This window comes from Brachyhypopomus gauderio, chromosome 10 (genome assembly GCF_052324685.1).
Source record: "Brachyhypopomus gauderio isolate BG-103 chromosome 10, BGAUD_0.2, whole genome shotgun sequence".
Taxonomy (NCBI): Eukaryota; Metazoa; Chordata; class Actinopteri; order Gymnotiformes; family Hypopomidae; genus Brachyhypopomus; species Brachyhypopomus gauderio.
In genome coordinates, this window is record NC_135220.1 from 3825448 (window position 1) to 3840943 (window position 15496).

The 15496-nt window shown below is 45.8% G+C and overlaps 2 protein-coding genes across 2 annotated transcripts; both read right to left on the reverse strand.

The window, feature by feature from the left end:
* Positions 1-328: 328 nt before the first annotated feature.
* On the reverse strand, positions 329-2272 carry LOC143526242 (putative methyltransferase YdaC). Its single transcript, XM_077020888.1, has 3 exons — positions 2234-2272; positions 1018-1488; positions 329-677 (listed from the first exon to the last, which is right to left on the reverse strand). The coding sequence occupies exons 2-3, from the start codon at positions 1466-1468 to the stop codon at positions 481-483; spliced, it is 648 nt and encodes a 215-aa protein (XP_076877003.1). The 5' UTR covers positions 1469-1488; positions 2234-2272; the 3' UTR covers positions 329-480.
* An 8748-nt stretch (positions 2273-11020) lies between these two features.
* On the reverse strand, positions 11021-12440 carry LOC143526243 (demethylmenaquinone methyltransferase-like). The gene is made up of 2 exons (XM_077020889.1): positions 11703-12440; positions 11021-11369 (listed from the first exon to the last, which is right to left on the reverse strand). The coding sequence occupies exons 1-2, from the start codon at positions 12151-12153 to the stop codon at positions 11173-11175; spliced, it is 648 nt and encodes a 215-aa protein (XP_076877004.1). The 5' UTR covers positions 12154-12440; the 3' UTR covers positions 11021-11172.
* Positions 12441-15496: the final 3056 nt, after the last annotated feature.

Sequence of the window (15496 nt, forward strand, 5' to 3'; positions counted from 1 at the left end):
ATAGGTTTGGTCTCTCCTGCCCTTCCCCCTGCGCAGACAACCCAGAGTCCGTCTTCGTCTTCTGCAGGCCAAATGTGCTGCCCTGACACCTCCTCCACAGCTATCTCCATTAACACATCTCTCCGCTCAAATAAACACCCCCACATGACCCCTCCCCATCCATATTCTCTCACTCACCACAGCCCTGCTCCAATTTGTCCCTCTCCACAAACCAGTTGGGGAGTTCAGAGTGTGTGTATTGTATGTGTTAGGTTGCTCTTTCATTTATATTATGTCTACTGACAAGTTCATTCATATGGCACAAGTTTATTTCTATTTCATGCACAATTACAAATATGAGGAAGTCTACGAATGCAAAGCTGTATATACCTTGCTGCAAAATTAATGCTACAGTGATAACAGCAAGTAGCAGCTACAGCCAATCAAGCTGATTCCCTGAGACAGCAGCATTTCTGGAGAGTCCTGACAGGCAGTCCTGCTTCACTTTGCTGCTGTGGCATAGACTGCCTGAAAGGTGATGTGGCCATGTGTTCTTTTCTCCACTCTCAACTGTGTGAACCCTGAGGAGCACAGCGCCTCCATGTAGGCCTCTAGACGCCAGTTCTCTCCAAGCAATATTTTCTTTGATGCAAATAGGACAACGCTATCATATCTGAGGGTCGTAACCATGAGCCCACCTGACAAGGATAAACAGAAACAATCATTCTAATATAAAATATAGCAAAAAATCACCAACAATACAATTATATATTTCACATAATTTTGTCTAGCATCAAAATGAAATAAATAGAGTTGGGTGTACAGAACAGACATGTGACCATGATTCAATCAACCATGACTACTCACAATAAAAACATAAACAACAATAAAGATGAATAATAAAACAATCAGAAAGAAATCCATTATATGCAGAGAAAATAAATGCATTAAAATCTTAGATAATGTTGTAACTTCAACTTTAAATGAGGTTTTGCTATTAATGGTTTCAGCAGATACATTCCAAACTAAAATCTTTACCTGGACTCATCACTCTGTGTATCTCTGAAGTTCCTGCTTTCAGGTCAGGCCAGAAGTAATAGGAGTTGCAGTGGAACACCTTATCCACACTGTTGTCTGCTATGGGCATCGCTGCCACGTTACTACGATGCAGAATCACTTTTCCCTTGGTTATCTGCTCCTGCATCCTCTTCCTGGACATCCTGTGCATGTACTCAGAGTAGTCCACTCCGAGCAGTTTACCCTCAGGGCCCGTGAGGAGCTCGGCTGCAGATAGCAGACCCCAGCCTGGCCCATGCCCCACTTCCAACACAACATCATTAGGCTGGATGTTGCATAGCTTCACTGCATTCTCCTCCAGTAGGTGATTGTGCCATTTGAAGAACTTGGTGGCCAGCCAGCCAGGAATAGACTGGGTGGGGTGAGCGAGTTGTTGGCCAAATTTGCTCACTAGTATTTTGCAGACAGACATCAGGAAGCCAATAATTTCACCTGAAAAGCACAGTTGTGGGGTTGTTTTGGTTTGTTTTCGTGTTCAATTATTTGCAGTTGTCAACAGGTCTAGGACTGATGACACCCGCAGATCAGAATCGTTCAACGGGAGAATTTATTTTATCTCACAGTGCACCTCCTCTGGTAGTGTCCTCCCTCACTTTTCCCGCTCTGCATACTAGCTTTATCAGGTTTAATTTTTTTCCCCAGTTGTGTATGGAGCTATGGTATATTTCAGCATCACCAGAACCTGAACCTGAAACAATTCTTTCTTGAAACAAAGTCTGTGAAATTATGTCAGGTATCCAAAAAAATCCAAATCCAAATCAAAGTTAAAATTCAGGTTTGGGTCAAAATTCAGTTTTGAGTCAATATTCAGTTTTGAGTTAAAATTCAGGTTCAGGTTGATATTTGTGTTGTCTCATTACACAAAGCATTAATAAACCTAACCACAGTTATGTAGGGGTTATAGTTGTGATTTTAACTACCCTGTTTGCCTACCACCAAGGACCGAAATAGGTGCAGAAGAAGGATTGACATGCATAAAACTTAATAAAAAATCTGACTCCAAATTATAGTTGGTAAGAAACTAAAAGAACTCACTTCTGAAATAGCTCAGTGCAGGTTATAGAATAAACCTAACCAACTTTATAAAGTTCATTGCTATAAACAATAGCCTGCTCTGTCAGAGGTTTATCATAAACAAGTAACAAGGAAAACACCTAATGGAAACAGAAATACTGACCAGTGCAGGATGCCTCACAGTTCAAGGAAGAAGCAGAGGCTGAGGAAGAAGAAGAGACCCTGCACCCACAAACCTCTCCCTTTTATACACCCCCCCCCCCCCCCACACACACACACACACACACACACACACACCAACATGCATCTCAAAGGGACAGCAGTTACAAAAACCAGGTTAACCAATGGGAATCAGGCTGCTGGTAAAGACAAAGAGTACATTTGCATACAGAGTGCTTTTCCACACAGGACTGTCACATTTGGGGTGAAGTCTAAAAACCTTCTCATTGAGTGATTGAACTTTTATTCTGTTAGCATAAACTTTACCAGCACATAATAAACTGCAAAATGAGACTAAACATGCCACACAAACACTGATATAACTAAAATACAAATGGTCAGTTTTATCCCATTGCTATGAGAACCTCTTGAGGTAAACCACCACTTGTTGCCACCCCCAGTGCTTAATTTGCAGTGTTGGGAATGTTACTTTAAAAAAGTAATTATAGTTACTCACTACTTGTTCAAAAAAGTTACTGAGTTAGTAACTGAATTACTCTATAATAAAAGTAACTCGTTACCAGGGAAAGTAACTATTTGCGTTACAGTTAAAAAAAGGTTATATGCCAATGAATAAGGATGTTTTTGAAAAAGCAGTTTTTACAGTCAGTTGAAATGAGTAGATCAGAAAGGTGTTTAACTTTTGATATTTATTGCACATCCACAGACCAGTGCAGGATAAAATCCTTTAAAATCCCAAATCTTTGTAAAGTAAAAAAAAAAAAAAAAAAGTGCATTTGCATCTATCAAATTAAATTAAATTCTCTCAACCTGAGACAACTGGTTTGTTCACAACAGAAGTAAACAACAATAAAACCTCTATTCTTAATTAAATAAATCAAATACCCAGTCTGGTAGACATTCAGGAACTTCAAGTATTTTCTTAAATAATGTTTATATCGCCTTGAAAATGCTAAATTTTCTTCGGCTTGCACCTGACGCCATTTCGGTCTCTTCTCCGTTTGTGTCGTTTCACTCGCGTGCTTCGGCGCGCGTGTAAAAACACTGGCTCTGATTGGCTATCATAACGCTGCCTTAGCCAATCGCTTACTGAATTATTAAGTTAAACAGGTGTACAACTGTGACCTATCGAGATCTGTTACTCCTCACTAGTCTGGGCAGCGGTCCGCTCGCATTACTGTTAGTATATCAATATATAGTAACGCACCGCTTTTAATGACCAGTAACGTAAACGGCGTTGTAACGACAGGAAAAGTAACTAATTATATTATCCTGTTACAGACAAAATGACGCCGTTACCTAACGCCGTTATTTTTTACGGTGTTATTCGCAACCAGTGATGGCTAAGTTACCTTGAGAAAGTAATCCGATTACTGATTACTGATTACTCCTTTTAAAAGTAACTTAGTTACGTTACATATTACTTGATTTTAAAAGTAACTACGTTAGATTACAAGTTACTTTAGTAGTTACATTCAGCAGCAAAATAAAATTTTCCAATACTCACTTTATTGGAAGTGCATTTTTAACAGTAACAATGTATTGAAGCAGGTTCGGTAACCGAGGCAGAAACTGCTTAATCCAAAAATCCCGAGGAGGGAAACTTTATTGATAGCGCAACCCTGGCGCCCCCCAGTGTCACTTAAAGGGCAAGACTCTCCTGACATTACGTTTGTGTAGCTGCGCGGTATTATTTGTAGTTTCCCTAAACGTTCGTAGCGCCAAGTACTTCGTAACCTCGTATAAAACGTACGAGGTTAAGAAGTACTTAGCGCAACGAACGTTTCGGGAAACCCACCCCTGTTCAGTCAGACAGCTTGTGAAATGAAATACCATTACAATTTTAAGCATTTTAAAGTAGGCGATGTTAGTCAAAATTCCAGCACTTTTCAAACGTGGAACACAGTGCAACATTAAAATTCTTCAGGTAAATGTTCCTTCCCCTGTTTTTGAGGGGTGTTTCTTTATACTACCTACCACATATCGTTACGGGAGGACACTGCAAAAAATGACTTGTAAAACGCGCTTGCGCTCTCACAGGGGCGCGCGCAGCGTGCGGAGTCGAGCGCTACGGTCAGACGCAAAAGTAGAACTGACCAAGAAGAAAGCAAAAATATATATTTTTACTAGGGACAATAAAAATAGTAATGCACAGTTATTTGGATAAGTAACTTTAATCTGATTACTGGACTGGAAATAGTAGCGCGTTATATTACTCGTTACCGAAAAAAGTGGTAAGATTAGAGTAACGCGTTACTAAGCAAAATAAAATTAAGTAAGTAACGCGTTACTGACATCACTGTTCGCAACACTGTTAATTTGTAAATCAAACGATGCCGGAATGCAAACAGCGGCATGAGACAAGGGGTCACTGAGGCCAACAATGTCACCGGATCGCACACAAAACGCAACGCTTAGGCGCAAAAATGTCGATACTTTAGCCTAAAGTGAAAGTATAGGCGAGTGAAAGTTGTTGAGCTGGGGGGGGTTCTCCTCAATACACTGGGGGGGTTGAGCTCTCGGGTTCTCCTCAATACACTGGTCTGAGCCTTCACACAACCCTGTCATGGCGGGGCGCCACCGAGCATCGACAGCTGGCTTTCGTTGACTCAGGAGTAACTTTATAGACGCCACGTTAGTTAAGGACCTTGGGGTGCTGTTGCTCGCTCTTCATACGCCATTATCTGTTACTGCCGTAGACGGCAGGTCGCTATCCTCGGGGGAGGTCGCCAACCAAACTATACCCGTTAAACTGTCAGTAGGAGAACACGTTGAGCACCTTATCCTGTACGTCATCAGTGCCCCCAAAACTCCGCTTATCCTTGGGCTTCCGTGGCTCCAGCGTCACAACCCCAAAATAGACTGGCTTAACCTGACGGTTAGCCAGTGGGGTTCTATGTGTAAACAGTCCTGTCTCCTCGCTCATAAAGCCGGTTTTCCCGATGGGCCCCCTGAATCCGTTAACCTCAGTCGGGTTCCCTCTGTCTACCACAACCTTAAACAGGTGTTCAGTAAGAAACAGGCTAGCGTCCTTCCTCCTCACAGGTCCTATGACATAGCCATCGACGTGCTACCTGGTACCAGTCCTCCCCGGGGTAGGTTGTTCTCTCTCGCTAGACCCGAACGTAAAGCCATGGACCTGTATATCCAGGAAGCCTTGGCGACCGGTCTCATTCGGCCATCTACGTCCCTGGCTGGTGCAGGGTTTTTCTTTGTGGGCAAGAAGGACGGGGGTTTAAGGCCGTGTATCGACTACAGGGGCCTGAATAAAATCACCGTGAAAGATCGCCACCCGCTGCCTCTCATGGCCACTGCCTTCGAGTCCCTTCAGCAGGCCAAGGTCTTTACCAAACTGGACCTCCGGAGCGCATACAACCTGGTTCGGGTTAGGGAGGGGGACGAGTGGAAGACAGCTTTCATCACCCCGTCTGGTCACTACGAGTACCTAGTCATGCCATTTGGTCTCATGAACGCCCCCGCTGTCTTCCAAAGGCTCATTAACGACGTTCTGCGAGAGGCTCTGGACCGATATGTGTACGTCTACCTCGACGACATATTAATATACAGTCACTCACAGCACGAGCATGTCAAGCACGTCCGTCGGGTTCTCCAGCTGTTGCTGGAGAACCACCTCTATGTTAAGCTAGAAAAGTCGGTCTTCCACGCCACTGAGGTGCCCTTTCTGGGTTTTATCGTCTCGCATAACAGGCTTGCTATGGACCCCGCTAAAACTAAGGCCGTAGCTCAGTGGCCTGTACCCACAACGCTTCGCCAAGTGCAACGGTTTCTAGGGTTCGCCAATTTCTATCGTCGTTTCATCAAAGACTACAGCAAAGTCGCCGCTCCTCTCACCACCCTGACCAAAAAATCCCCGGGGCCGTTTGCCTGGACCCCTGAGGCCCAGGTGGCCTTCGACGCCCTTAAAGCGCGTTTCGTGGCTGCCCCAGTTCTCGCCACGCCCGACCCAGAGCTCCCTTTCACCGTGGAGGTCGACGCCTCAGACGAAGGGGTCAGGGCAGTGTTGTCCCAGAGGACAGGGACGCCTCCTAAACTCCGTCCCTGTGCGTTTTACTCACACCGTTTGACACCCGCCGAGCGTAACTATGACGTTGGGGACAAGGAGTTGCTGGCAGTTAAAACCGCCCTGGAGGAATGGCGGCATTGGTTGGAGGGGGCCAAACATCCGTTCCTTTGTGTGGACGGACCATAAAAATCTGGCCAACAGGCCAAACGGTTAAACCCCAGACAGGCTAGGTGGGCCCTGTTTTTTAGCAGGTTTGATTTTGTCCTGTCCTACCGCCCTGGTTCTAAGAATGCCAAGCCCGATGCTCTGTCTCGCCAGTGGGAGCCGCAGGCCGGTTCGGCTGCCCCAGGTGCGGTGTTACCGGCCACTAAAATCTTGGCTCCCATTCAGTGGGATATCGAGGCCGCCATTAAACGGGCCCTCGTGGCTGAGCCCGACCCTGGGGGTGGTCCGCCTGGGCAGTTGTACGTTCCTTCAGGCCAAAGGAATGGGGTCATGCAATGGGGTCACGCGTCGTTGTTTGCTGCGCATCCAGGGTCTCGGCGGACCACCAAACTCATTCGCAGAAGGTTCTGGTGGCCCAGCATGGGCAAGGACATTGAGGGCTTCGTGGCCGCATGCGCCGTATGTACCAGCAGCAAGGCCTCCAGGTCCAAACCCTTAGGTCTCTTGCACCCCCTTCCGGTGCCCTCGCGACCATGGTCTCACATCTCCATGGATTTCGTAACCGGTTTACCGGCCTCATGTGGCAACACTGCCATCCTGGTAATGGTAGACCGGTTTTCCAAGACGGCTAAGTTCGTGGCATTGCCCAAGCTGCCTTCCGCCAAAGAGACAGCGCTATTGTTCTTGAGGCACGTTGTTAGGGCTCATGGGTTCTCGGTCGACGTGGTCTCCGACCGAGGGCCCCAATTCACCAGCCGTTTCTGGGCATCCTTCCTCGGGCTGCTGGGGGCCAAGGCTAGCCTCTCCTCGGGATTTCATCCCCAGTCCAACGGCCAGACCGAGAGGGTCAACCAGGACCTGGAGCAGACCCTACGTTGTCTGGCCTCCGCCAACCCGTCGACCTGGGCAGATCGCCTTGTGTGGGCAGAGTACGCCCACAACACTCTGTGGCTCCCTGGGGATGTCCCCGTTCGAATGTCTCAACGGATTCCCTCCCCCTATGTTTGCCGACCAGGAGGACGAGGTCGCGGTTCCTGGGGCTCGGGCCCTTGTCAGGCGGTGCCGGATGGCCTGGAAGGGTGCCCGTCGGGCCCTGTTGTCCGCTTCCAACGCCCAACGTCGCCAGGCCGATAAACACAGGCTCCCTGCTCCCTCGTTCCGCCCTGGTCAGCGGGTCTGGTTGTCCGCCAGGGATCTGCCAGTCGAGGGGGTACTCGGAAGCTGGCCCCATGGTACTTGGGGCCCTTCAAGGTGGTTCGGCGGGTCAACCCCGTTGCTTATCGCCTGGAGCTTCCTTCGTCCCTTTGTGTCCATACTGTTTTCCACGTGTCCAAGCTGCGGCCGGTTCTGTGCGCTCTGCCTCGGGCTCCGGCGCCCCCGGCTCCGCGCATTGTCGGGGGAGGTCCGGTCTACACCGTCAGGCGTCTCCTTGACGTGCGTAGGGTTCGGGGTCGGGAGCAGTTCCTGGTAGACTGGGAGGGCTACGGGCCGGAGTATTGCAGCTGGGTTCCGGCTTCGCGCGTTCTGTGCCCTGACTTGATCCGGGATTTCCGTCGTGACCGGGCTGTCGCTCTTGGCCTGCGGGGTCGCGGGCCTAGGTGGGGGGCCTCTGTCAGGGCAGGCCCCAGCGATGCCCCGCCCATGACCACCAGGGGGCGCTCGCGGTCTTCGGTCAGGGCAGGTCCCTCCTCTACACATGCCATGAATACCAGAAGGCGTTCGCATTCCACAACTCGCAATCAGCAAAGATGAGCCGCAGCTGGATTTCGGAGGCCGACTGCGACTCGTCTTTGCTGAGTTGTTTGATCTTTCATGCGGCCAGCCGGTATCGTGGGTTTCACTCTCCGATTCATGTTCTCCAGTGTTTTTTCTCTTCGCTATCACCTGTCTCTTCGAGTTTATCTCCTGCGCCGTTTGGCCCATCTCAAGTTTTCCTCCCGCTGTATTTGTCCCTGTCCGGTTTTTGTTTCCTTTCAGGTAGAGTTTTATATCACCGTTGTTGGTCAGATAGTCGGGTTTTTCCCTGACGAATTTTTGTTTCACTTACCTCTCTCTCTCCTTCTCGTTTTTCGCGTTGAAGTATTTCCGCGTCTTTCAGTTGTGATTCTAATTAGTTTCCCTTGTATTCTGTACTTACCGCGCGTCAAGTCCCCTCCGCGTCATTTCTCAGTTTACCGTGTTTTGCCCTTCATTATATTTAACTGTAGGGTTTTTCTTTTTCTCTTTTCCCGCACTCCTTTTGGCGGAGGTTTCAGTTCTTTGTTTTTTCTGTTTGTTTATGGTTTGGCATTTGGGTCCCTTTTGTCTAAACATCAAGCAGTGTGTGCGCGTGCGCACCACCTGCCTAACAGGTTATTAACCCTAGAACGCTAACACCGGGTGATTTTCACCCATGCAATTTTTGTCATGAGATTTTCATTGTGTTGCTGCTGTCTTGAGTTGCATGGGATTTGGGAAGCTTCAGGGCACTGATGTGTTAATGGTGTGGTTGAGTCCCTCCTCACATCTGTGGTATCTTCAAGAGGCGTTTGGGTGATTTTCACCCAGCGTTAGTCATAGAGGGTAACATAATTTATGGGTGGAGTTTACATGATGTTACCACACAGAGCTCACTGTAACGAAACAACCAGGTAGAGAGGATCCAACTGCGGAGTAAAATCCCTTTTATTGAACATATGACATTTGCTATAGGCGAGCAATGAGAGATGTACACAACGGCTTGCGCATGGAAGTGTGAGGCGGGGGGTCGAGCCGGTCAAGGGTCACAACGGGAGAGTCCGAGAGGCACAGAAGGGCTAGACTGAGGACGAGGTCTACGAGGAAAACGGAGGTCAGTACACGGGCAGCCTGTGGAATTAAGAGCTCGGTTTACAGCACGAGGCGGCAATACTTCGCAATCCGGAAGTGTTACTTTCGCCTTATGTAGTTGCGGAGTGGTAGAGAGAAATGAGAGTCGGGTGCCTGGCTAATAGCCTGGAGGGAGTACTTATGTGCTATTCCTGACACTCACATCATGTCCCAGAAATAGGGGGACTAAAGACCAAGTTCCCAGCAGCATTATTTTTTGTTATGACATATAATCTGTTATGAAATATGTTATGAAATATACCTGTTGACATGGATGTAATTTTGTAATAAAAAGTGGGGGGGGGGGGGGGGGCATGGATCGTCGCTATTTAAATATTTGGTTTTAACCATAAAAACTGGGGGGGACTTTTGAAAAAAAAGTCCCCCCCCAAATTACGTCCGTGCCTGTTGATGTCACGCTACACCCCCAAACCCCTCCCTTCAGGCGTGCCATGTCTTTATATGTACGTCCGTGGGTGTGGCTGGGTGTGTGCGCGTGTGCGTGCTTGCGTGTGTGTACCTTTTTAAAGTGATGATGTATGTTGTAAAATTAAAGAAGTGTTCCAAAATGTGTCATACATTGTTGTACTTTTAAAATCAACTGATGAAAACTACATTTTATCTGGAAGTTTATACCGGGTAAAATATACCCAACGTTAGTGATGTTACTAATTTTAACGTTAGTGTTCTAGGGTTAAGGGAATGGGTTTATTAGTAGGGTAAAATGTGGGGAGGGTTTATAAAGCTTTAATATAGTGTATAAATACTTAATAATTATAATGTTTCTACTTCGCGGATTTTCGGTTATCGCGGGTGGTTCTGGAACGTATCTCCCCCGATAAACGAGGGATTACTGTACTTTACGTTCCACCTTAGTTTGTTTGTGTCATTTATTTTATGTCCTATCATACATCAGTAAAGGCGTTTTCGAACAACACTTTATTGTTGCATTGAGTCCATCCTTCTGTCTGCCAACACGTACATGTTACGGTACAGCCCCTGACCCCTCCCCTTTGGGCGTGTGTTTATGTCGTCTATGTCTAGTCGTCTGCGTCTGTGTATCTCCGTGGGTGTGGTTGTGTCCGAGCGTGTTAATCAGTTTCTCCTGTGGCTCGTCTCGTCATCACTAGGGGATTATGTGGTCTGTCTATTTAGTGTGTGTTCGCGCAGTGTCCCGTGCTCGTCTTTATTAGAGTCATACACGTGCCTGTTTTGTGTACCCAGTCTACGTGCGCTGTCTGCGCTTATTTGTGTAATTAAATGTATTGTTTGTGTCTGAGAACTGGACTTGTGTCTCGTCCTTCCTCCAGCGCCACACACATGTTTCTCACCTTTCACCAGAACATCTATGGGGAGATGGACTTAGCTTCCATTACTTGGTGGGACAGATTGTTCACTTTCTTTTAATAGGTTTGGTCTCTCCTGCCCTTCCCCCTGCGCAGACAACCCAGAGTCCGTCTTCGTCTTCTGCAGGCCAAATGTGCTGCCCTGACACCTCCTCCACAGCTATCTCCATTAACACATCTCTCCGCTCAAATAAACACCCCCACATGACCCCTCCCCATCCATATTCTCTCACTCACCACAGCCCTGCTCCAATTTGTCCCTCTCCACAAACCAGTTGGGGAGTTCAGAGTGTGTGTATTGTATGAGTTAGGTTGCTCTTTCATTTATATTATGTCTACTGACAAGTTCATTCATGTGGCACAAGTTTATTTCTATTTCATGCACAATTACAAATATGAGGAAGTCTACGAATGCAAAGCTGTATATACCTTGCTGCAAAATTAATGCTACAGTGATAACAGCAGGTAGCAGCTACAGTCAATCAAGCTGATTCCCTGAGACAGCAGCATTTCTGGAGAGTCCTGACAGGCAGTCCTGCTTCACTTTGCTGCTGTGGCATAGATTGCATGAAAGGTGATGTGGCCATGTGTTCTTTTCTCCACTCTCAATTGTGTGAACCCTGAGGAGCACAGCGCCTCCATGTAGGCCTCTAGACGCCAGTTCTCTCCAAGCACTATTTCCTTTGATGCAAATAGGACAACGGTATCATATCTGAGGGTCGTAACCATGAGCCCACCTGACAAGGATAAACAGAAACAATCATTCTAATATAAAATATAGCAAAAAATCACTAACAATACAATTATATATTTCACATAATTTTGTCTGAATGAAATAAATAGAGTTGGGTGTACAGAACAGACATGTGACCATAATTCAATCAACCATGACTACTCACAATAAAAACAAAAACAACAATAAGGATTAATAAAAAAACACTTGGAAAGAAATCCATTGTATGCAGAAAAAATAAATGCATTCTAATCTAAGAGAATGTTGCAACTTCAACTCTAAATGAGGTTTTGCTAGGACTGGTTTCAGCAGATACTTTTCACAATAAAATCTTTACCTGGTTTCATCACTCTGTGTATCTCTGAAGTTCCTGCTTTCAGGTCAGGCCAGTAGTAATAGGAGTTGCAATGGAACACCTTATCCACACTGTTGTCTGCTATGGGCATCGCTGTCACGTTACTGTGATGCAGAATCACTTTTCCCTTGGTTATCTGCTCCTGCATCCTCTTCCTGGACATCCTGTGCATGTACTCAGAGTAGTCCACTCCGAGCAGTTTACCCTCAGGGCCCGTGAGGGGCTCGGCTGCAGATAGCAGACCCCATCCTGGCCCATGCCCCACTTCCAACACAACGTCATTAGGCTGGATGTTGCATAGCTTCACGGCATTCTCCTCCAGTAGGTGATTGTGCCATTTGAAGAACTTGGTGGTCAGCCAGCCAGGAATAGTCTGGGTGGGGTGAGCGAGCTGTTGGCCAAATTTGCTCACTACCATTTTGTAGACAGACATCAGGAAGCAAATAATGTCACTGTGTTAAGGTACCTGAAAACCACTAAACCTGTTGGGTGGTTTTGGTTTGTTTTTGTGTTCAATTAATTATTTGCAGTTGTCAATGGGTCTATGGGAATTAAATTTGTCTTGATACCCACCAATCAGGTTTGCTGAGGGACAGGCCTTGGCAAATAAATGATTCACTTTGAGAGAGAACAATCAAGAGAGGCAGAGAATGGCAAGTATCACACGTCTCCTCCTGTGTCGTGTGATGTGGATGTACTCTTAAGGACCAGGACTGATGACACGGTCTGCAGATCAGAATCGTTCAACGGGAGAATTAATTTTATCTCACAGTGCACCTCCTCTGGTAGTGTCCTCCCTCACTTTTCCCGCTCTGCGTACTAGCTTTATCAGGTTCACCATCAGCATCAGCTTTATCAGCATCACCAGAACCTGAATCTGAAAATTCTGTGAAATTTTGTCAGGTATCCAAAAAAATCCAAATCCAAATCAAAGTTAAAATTCAGGTTTGGGTCGAAATTCAGTTTTGGGTCAATATTCAGTTTTGAGTTGAAATTCAGGTTCAGGTTACACAAAGCATTAATAAACCTAACCACAGTTATGTAGGGGTTTTAGTTATAAATTTAACTACCCTGTTTGCCTACAACCAAGCACATGCATAAAAGTTAATAAAATATCTGACTCCAAATTATAGTTGGTAAGAAACTAAAAGAACTCACTTCTAAAATAGCTCAGTGCAGGTTATAGAATAAACCTAACCAACTTTATAAAGTTCATTGCTATAAACAATAGCCTGCTCTGTCAGAGGTTTATCATAAACAAGTAACAAGGAAAACACCTAATGGAAACAGAAATACCGACCAGTGCAGGATAACTCACAGTTCAAGGAAGAAGCAGAGGCTGAGGAAGAAGAAGAGACCCTGCACCCACAAATCTGTCCCTTCTTTTATACCCCCCCCCCCCCCAGCTATCTCAAAGCTGGTTGACCAACTGAAATCAGGCTGCTGGTAAAGACAAAGAGTACATTTGCATACAGAGTGCTTTTCCACACATGACTGTCACATTTGGGGTGAAGTCTAAAAACCTTCTCATTGAGTGATGGAACACTTATCCTGTTAGCATAAACTTTCCCAGCACACAACAAGCTGCAAAATGAGACTAAACATGCCACACAAACGCACTGATATAACTAAAATACAAATGGTCAGTTTTATCCCATTGCTATGGGACCCTCTTGAGGCAAACCACCACTTGTTGCCACCCCCCATGTTTTTATGGAGGCACACCAGGTCCAGCATCCCCCACAGGAACATCCGATCACTCTGTAAAAAAAAAAATCCTAAAAAACGGTCAATTTAAATTAAGTGGAAAAACAATAAATAATTATATAAAACATTCTGCAGAGAAATACAGTTATTTTACAACTTTTCCCTGAATTATTATGATTAAGCACTTTTAATAAAGTGACAGCACTAATAGTTTTGCAGAGAAATACCTTTATTTTACAACTTTTCCCTGAATTATTGCACTTAAGCTGTCAAGTTGCGGAGGGCCCCCTGCCAGTCGCCCCCGTCCACAGCGACAGCTGTCCTGTTGTTGTTGTTGTTGTTGTTGCGTTGTGTTCGTCCCTCAGGTGGGCAGGGCCCGCGATCCGTCTCATCTGAGGGTCATTTGTTTGTCTATATACGTCTTGTCTTTGTACCAGTTGACCGCTGGTTATTATATCCTTAATTCGACTCACGGGTTTTTGGTTTGTGTACTTTCTCATTAAACCATCCATTTTCCCTGAGACTTGGTGTGATCGCTTCCATTTTATTTCGCACTGCCTGCCTGTCACATAAGCACTTTCAATAAAGTGACAGCACAAAAAGTTCTGCATAGAAATACCGTAATTTTACAGATTTTTTTCCTCTCCATATTCATCATGACTTCCAGGACAAACTCAAATGTGCAATGCAAATTGGAAAGTTATTTCATGCAAATGAAAAAGTATATTATACCAGTGTTGAGCACCTCAATGTCCTCTATCATTACTTTTAATCATTTAAATCCCCAGGACTGTACTCAATGTCTTTCTCCATCACCAATATCAGTAGCCTGAACACAACTACAAACACATACCACTGATGTGAAATGAAAGATACACTCCTTATCATTTACATGTAGGGCATTTAGCAGACGCGCTTATTCGGAGCGCCTTGCGAAGTGCTTTGCCATCTGTTCACAGAATTAATTCTAGATAGTGCAGTAGATAGGTCAGAATTCAAGATACCCTCGAACCAGAATACTACTAAACATTACAAAATATACAAAACTACAGGAATTAAAATGGAATCCTACAAGAAATGCAAAGTCACATAGGTACTTATCATACAACGGAAAGTACTATGACAAGTGCTAGAGTTTTAGTCTGTTCTACAGATGAGTCTTCAGTCTACATTTGAAGACTGCTAGGGACTCTGCAGTCTGGACAGCCAATGGAAGCTTGGAGCCAGGACAGGTCTTGAAGGTTGTTTTCCGTGAGACTTTAAGCATGGCGTTTCAAGCCGAGCCGTACTTGAGGTTCAAAGTACTCGAGGTTTGGATGGGGGCTCATGTCGGGAGCGGTTGGTCCATTTTTGGCTTTGCAGGCAAGCATCGAGAATTTAGAAATGATGTATGCAGCTACTGGAAGGCAGTAAAGAGAATGCAGCACTGGAGTGACGTGAACTTCGGGAGATTGAAGACCTGTCGTGCTGCTGCATTCTGGATCAGTTGTAGAGGTCTGATGACCCATAGAGAAATATCCGTAAGTAAGCAGTTGCAGTAGTCCAGCTTTGAGATGATGAGAGACTGCAAAAGCACTTGGGTGGCTTCCTGTGAAAGAAAGGGTTGTATTCTCCGTATGTTGCAGAGAGTGACAAGCAGAAGTCTGCCTATTAAAAAGTTGCAGTCAAAATCTAAAGTTAGCTGCTGTTAATTTTGTGCCAATAACATTACAAATATTATAGTAACCTAGCCACTAGGGTACACACACCAGTGTATTTTAGTCCAAAGCCCGGATAAATAGAGAGGGTTGCGTCAGGAAGGGTATCCGGTGTAAAAACAAACTGCGCCAAATCAAATGATACGGATCAAAAATAGAAATCCCATACCGGATCGGTCGAGGCCCGGGTAAACAACGACCGCCACTGGTGCCGTTGTCCAACAGGGCATTAGTGGAAATTGGACTACTGTTGTGACAAGGAGGAGGAGGAGAGGGGGGAAGAGAGTTCTGAAGTTGAAGGAGAGGAGGCAGAGCAGGAAGGTGGAGGTTAGAGTTGGTACGTTGAATGTGGGCTCTATGACAGGTAAAGGG